General features: G+C 29.4%; 2 protein-coding genes across 3 annotated transcripts in view; one reads left to right on the forward strand and one right to left on the reverse strand.

Annotated features, from left to right (window-relative positions):
* LOC111707252 (uncharacterized) overlaps positions 1-1,957 on the forward strand; it is a 24,395-nt gene extending 22,438 nt beyond the window's left edge. Inside the window, exon 16 of the mRNA XM_023480319.1 lies at positions 1,819-1,957. Within this exon, the coding sequence (XP_023336087.1) occupies positions 1,819-1,849 (31 nt within the window). The 3' untranslated portion in view covers positions 1,850-1,957. The remainder of the gene's footprint in view (positions 1-1,818) is intronic.
* Positions 1,948-6,000, reverse strand: part of LOC111707254 (paladin) — a 13,983-nt gene continuing 9,930 nt past the window's right edge. Inside the window, exons 9-13 of one of the 2 annotated variants that reach the window (XM_023480322.1) lie at positions 3,304-3,379; positions 3,164-3,235; positions 3,010-3,089; positions 2,433-2,520; positions 1,948-2,260 (exon numbers count right to left, since the gene is read on the reverse strand). In XM_023480322.1, coding sequence (XP_023336090.1) covers positions 2,129-2,260; positions 2,433-2,520; positions 3,010-3,089; positions 3,164-3,235; positions 3,304-3,379 — 448 coding nt within the window. In that variant the 3' untranslated portion in view covers positions 1,948-2,128. Of the gene's footprint in view, positions 2,261-2,432; positions 2,556-3,009; positions 3,090-3,163; positions 3,236-3,303; positions 3,380-6,000 lie in introns of both variants that reach the window. The other variant, XR_002766398.1, reaches the window with a different exon arrangement.

Below are 6,000 nucleotides of genomic sequence, written 5' to 3' on the forward strand. Positions count from 1 at the left end.
ATCGATGACTATATGTTGTAATATCTGAATGATTTGTTTGAAATTAAATTGATTTTTTACGGTCTAAGTAGTATGTTGCAATTTTCTCAATTTGTATGGCCGCTAAGTTATTCGGTATGAGACGTCTTTAACAATTTTCTCTTTATAGACGCAGCAGATAGAAGTAAGATTAGAAGCGATCAAAAGCGCTTTTTTATCGCATTAAGCCTATACCCCTTTTCATTTTTCGCGAACACTCCCTTTAAACTGATGCTATTCAAGTTGCCAGTTTCGTCATTCTCCAATAAACAATAGTTTATTTTTTTCTATTTAAACTTTGGCACTTTTTTCGGACAAAAGTCGAATTTGACATTTCATAAACCTTCCTTTGGGTGATTTGAGTTGCCACAAAAAATGTGGGCCGATTGGTGCAATCTTTTTTACTTTAATTGTAAACAGACAAACAGACAAACAGACCAGCAAAGGAATTGAGTCTTTGGAACAAAATCAAATATTTAAACCCCAATATCTTTAGAACTCGATGTTGTAAACCTTTGATATTCCAAACTCAGATTACTTGATCTAACAGAATTCATAGTTTGAAAAATCTAAGGTCTGCAACATTTTGTTCCAAAGATATAGTGATTAGAAAATCAGAGTTTGTGGCAAAGACTCAATTCCTTTTTTAAACATGGTATGTTCGAAACACAATGGCACGCTTAAAAGTTTAGTCTGATCAAGTCTAAACGAGAAATCCATGTTTTTACTTGACAATTAATTACTTTCAACTTTGGTTTATCTATTGGTTTATCATCAGTAATTGTGGATTTATGATGCAGAAACAAAAAAGGAAGGTGTCGGAATTAAACACTTTTAAAAGCAAGAAAAATGTTAATTTGCTCCGAGTTATGTTATGGAACAGTTAAATGTTTGAAGTGCACCGTCGCAAATGAAGATTCCTTGTAATTACAAATACAGCAATGTTACTGATGTCTTTATAAGCTATTATCTCTTTTTTATTTATCTAAACTCTAGTGTTATTTATCAATTTAATCTGTAAAGACACCCACAAAAATATGTTAGAAGTTGATGAGGACAGCTCATAAAATGCTCACTAATATTTTTGAATCAGTTTAAATTGTGTATAGAAATAAGAAAATCAATTTAACAAAAACAAACGCTATGTTTAAAACTTTGTGTAATTTTGTGAAAAGGTCCCTGTATAACCCTGCAAACATTTTATCTCCGACAAACCGATGCCAAACATATATAAAGTCCAAAATTATTTACCAGCCATCTTCGCCATCGGCACAAATAGTCGGGTAAAATGTTTCCTGGGATTTTTTGTTAAAAAAAAATAATTAAAATGTACAAATCAAAATACCGCGCGATAGAATGTAATCGATCGTTTAAAGTTTCTTGTTTTTAATTTTGCTTCAGATTTCCTATAGCTTATAATAGTGCATGCTAATGTAAATGTATTAACTATTCTGCACAACATTTTTTTGCGCAATGCGAGCAAAAAAATTTGCCTAAATGTTAGGTAATATACTGATTAAATTAAGAGTTATTTTAAGCAGTGAAAATGAACTCTGAACCATGCATTTAAATTATTTTTAACTGAATAAATTCCTTATTTTTTTGGTAAATATTAATTTTATTTTTAAAACAAATAAGTCGAAGTTTTGCTTCTTTATTCCTCCTGCGAACCCATTCCTTCTGGTGAAATTTTACAAACGACGTTACGCTCTTATTTAGAAATTATACACCGAAAAATACGTCTCATTGTTATCAAATTAGTCCTAAAATGGATGTTCCAAGTTTTATTTATTTCTTTAGGCTGGATCCAGATGTTGAATTGTTCAGCTAGTTGTGCAAATCAACCCTCACCTTAGAATTGGGAGAAGACTAATATTTTGAACAATGTCATTTTTGAACAAAATTCATCACTACAATTTTAAATAAAAATCACCGGTTACACTTTTATTTTCACATTAGATTTTTACATGGTGCTTATTATTATTATATCATATAATTGTTATTATTACAAAACAAGTCTCATTTAAATCAAAAGTCAAGGATTAAAATTTATAATTATCGGCCAAACTGGAATTGGCCGTCAATTATTAAATAAATGTGGAGAGTCAAATTAAGCTTCTTGTTCTTGTCCGTAGTAAGATACAAGGCCGACGAGGGTTACAAAGTCAGGAGAAGCATTTTGTTCATCTAGTTTCTTCTGAACATTCGTAGCTATATCAGGGGGCAGAATCTCAAGCAGGGTCTACATACATTATTATTATTATTATTATTATTATTATTATTATTATTATTATTATTATTATTATTATTATCATTATTATTATTATTATTATTACTATTATTATTATTATGATTATTATTATTATTATTATTATTATTGTTATTATTATAAATTGTAATTTTTTATAATTTACCTTAGCAGCCAATTTTCTCATGCTGTTGTTTTTAATTGGTCCTCTTGGTAGATCAGCATAGGTTAGGAAAGCAAACTCATAGATGGTTCTAAATCATGGAGTATATATAACTCATAGATGGTTCTAAATCATGGAGTATATATAACTCAGAGATGGTTCTAAATCATGGAGTATATATATAACTCATTGATGGTTCTAAATCATGGAGTATATATAAATCATAGAAAATTTGTCAAAACCGTGCGCATGCTAACGCCTTTTGATGAATGCAAACACTTTAATAATAATAATTTAATATAATCTCTCTTTTTCAATATTTCTTAAGTGTAAATCTGTGCTTGAATATGCTGTATTTTAATTCTTCCAATCCCAACCATGTATTGTAAAAATTGGAGAAAACTGCAATGTTTTAATTTTAGCCAAAACAAGTTTTCCCTTCATTTAACATGATATGAAATTAATATCTGACTGATATACCACTTTCAGAGAATTAATATTGATAGCGATTCATAAAATTTAATCTTTCTTTGAAAAGAATATTGGTTGCTATATCTATCTATTTTTTATTCCATTTTACCTGATAAGTGTTGCCATGTTTTCCTTATAATTTGGCGCATTTATCAATTCCTTCAAAGTATTCAGCTTCGCAGGATCAACCTTGAAAATGCGCAATTTAGCTTAAAATCACGTGGGGACCAGAAATGGCAGCCATTTTGAATATGACTGTTTACCTGTCTGTACCACTCAAGCTTGTCTTTTCCTTCTTCAATCATCACTCGTAGCTCTTTATGTTCATCCATCCACTAGAATTCATCAAAATAAATTTAAAAATGTTTTTTTTTTGCTCAAGACATTAATGATAAAAACAAACCTGGACAAAACTTTTCTGAAATCCCTCTGGACCATGTGCCCTAGCGTAGGTAGCAAAGCAAATCAAGTAGAAATATCTAAACATTGTTACACGGCGTAAATTAGAATATTTGAGTTATGTAAATTAGAATATTTGAGTTTATATAATGTTACACGGCGTAAATTAGAATATTTGAATTTATATAATGTTACGCGGCGTAAATTAGAATATTTTAGTTTATATAATGTTATATAATGTAAATTCGAATATTTGAGTTTATATAATGTTAAACGGCGTAAATTAGAATATTTGAGCTTATATAATGTTAAACGGCGTAAATTAGAATATTTTAGTTTATATAATGTTAAACGGCGTAAATTAGAATATTTGAGTTTATATAATGTTACACGGCGTAAATTAGAATATTTGAGTTTATATAATGCTACACGGCGTAAATTAGAATACTTGAGTTTATATAATGTTACGCGGCGTAAATTAGAATATTTGAGTTTATATAACTCTACAATTTTTAATGAAACCAAGGGAAAAATTTTAATACAATTTTTTTTTCTTCAATTATCTTTCTTCTTTCTTTCGCTTATTTTGATGCTAAAATTTTTCATTCAGAGATAAGGAAAATCCTGATCCTATGCCCTAGTGATGTTTCAGGTAATGGAATAAAGATAAAATGTCTATATAAATTTTAGATTTTTAAAGTATATAAAATTTTGTGAAATATATGTCAACTTAATAGATTAGTTTCAAGTTAAAATGGAAAACTTTTCAGTGAATGTTGAAAATTTGAAATTATGACAATTTAATGAAATTATTAAGTTTCTAATCTTGTTTCCTTTTCAATTTTTCAAAAATACATTTTCAACTTTTCATTTTCATTTTGATTTCTGTTTGGAATTTTGATAATTAAAGTTGGAAGTCAATTCAATTCATTCTGATGATACAGGATATATGTAGCAGCGAACAGTTTAGCGAAAAGAAAAATTTGAAAATGCATCAGAATTAGGGTTTCCAGCGAACGAAAACTTTAGTAAAAAAATTTGGATTTACACAATTTTTCAATTTTGTTGTAAGTTTCGGTAACTTTGACTTGGATCATTTTAACACCTTCCCCACGAAGCTTAACACTTTTTAAAGAATTACAATAAATTTTAAGAAGTTGAGTCTTTGCCACAAACTCTGATTTTCTAATCCATATTTCTTTGCAACACAATGTCGTAGACCTTAGATATTTCAACCTTTGAATTCTGTTAGAAAAAATAATCTAAGTTTGACATATCAAAGGTTTATATTATCAGGTTACACAGATACAGAGATTACAAATTTTGAGTTTGTGGCAAAGTCTCAATTCCTTTAAAAGCAACTGATACCAAATTGCCCCACCCCCTTCCTCCTCTACCCTGTAAACCTATCTAGATGAACCTTTGATGATCATCAAGTACGTTCACAATAGTTCTACAGAAAAGTGAATTTCCCCTTGAGGGAAACAAGGAAAACAAGATAAAAACGTTGAATAGAAATTTATTAGATTTAGCACTATCTCCGTTGGATACATCACATCCAGGGGTTCTTTAGTTTGTAAGGTACAGGGTTACCCACAAAGGATGAGACATCAGAGACGACTGTACGGAAAATATACTGTCTGTTTCTTTATATTTATGGTTCCATGAAACTCTAAACTTGTTCCTTTCTTTGTCCAATCATTAAGATGCTATAAAAGACTATATTTGAGACAGAAAACTTAAAACAACCTTAGAATTGTCATATTTAATGTGGTTTAGGTCGTCTTTCTAGTCTCAACATTTATGTGTAACCCTGTAGATCCTGTAGATAAAGACAAGACAAACATTTTATAAAAGGTTTAGAATGTGCTTTCAGAATCTGCAAAAAATTTGCAAATTAGACAAAATTCCAAAATGTATTTAAAAATGAAATCAACACGATAATCTCTGAACGTTATACTCATGGGCCTTGGCGCGCCATGCAGCCTTCACCACTAAATTTAGCAAAAATTCTTTAAAAATGTGAAAAACACAAGAAAATTTGAAATGTGCAAATTCACTTTTGTGTGATTAAGTTTTGAAATTTTTTTTTGAAAAACGTTATTCCTTTCATTAACGGGTTGATAAAAAAACTAACAACCGGAAGTAGGTTTAAAATAAAACATTTGAAAAAACAGGCCTGCCATCGTTACGGAGACTCAGAAAGTTGGTTAAAGGCCTGGGGCGAAGGTTTTAAGAGTTTATCAAGAGTGTTTCCTAGTTAGGAATTTTAGAAACTCCTTTTTTTTGAGAACAGACTCTCTTTCAATCAGAAATTTCAGAACAAGAAAAATAAGTGCTATTTAATATTTAATAAACTGCTGTTCAAGGTGTTTTCGATTAACTAGATTTCCTATGGCCTCGACCAGCGAAACCCAATTAATCTAAAAAATATTTTTCTGCAAAACTCGGCTGAATTTAACAGTTAAAAGGAGTTGAATTTAAAGTAAACATTTGCAAGAAATTTTAGTTTTTATTAAATTATATATGTATGTATATATACGCAACCTGGTGTCTAGACCATTTATGTTTTCTTGCCTCTGCTTTTTCAATATTGACAAATAAAATTCGTGGATTTATAATAAAGATATTCGTGGATTTATAATAAAGATATTCGTGGATTTATAATAAAGATATTCGTGGATTTATAATAAAGATATTC

The sequence above is a fragment of the Eurytemora carolleeae genome, unplaced genomic scaffold, assembly GCF_000591075.1.
Source record: "Eurytemora carolleeae unplaced genomic scaffold, Eaff_2.0 scaffold728, whole genome shotgun sequence".
Taxonomy (NCBI): domain Eukaryota; kingdom Metazoa; phylum Arthropoda; class Copepoda; order Calanoida; family Temoridae; genus Eurytemora; species Eurytemora carolleeae.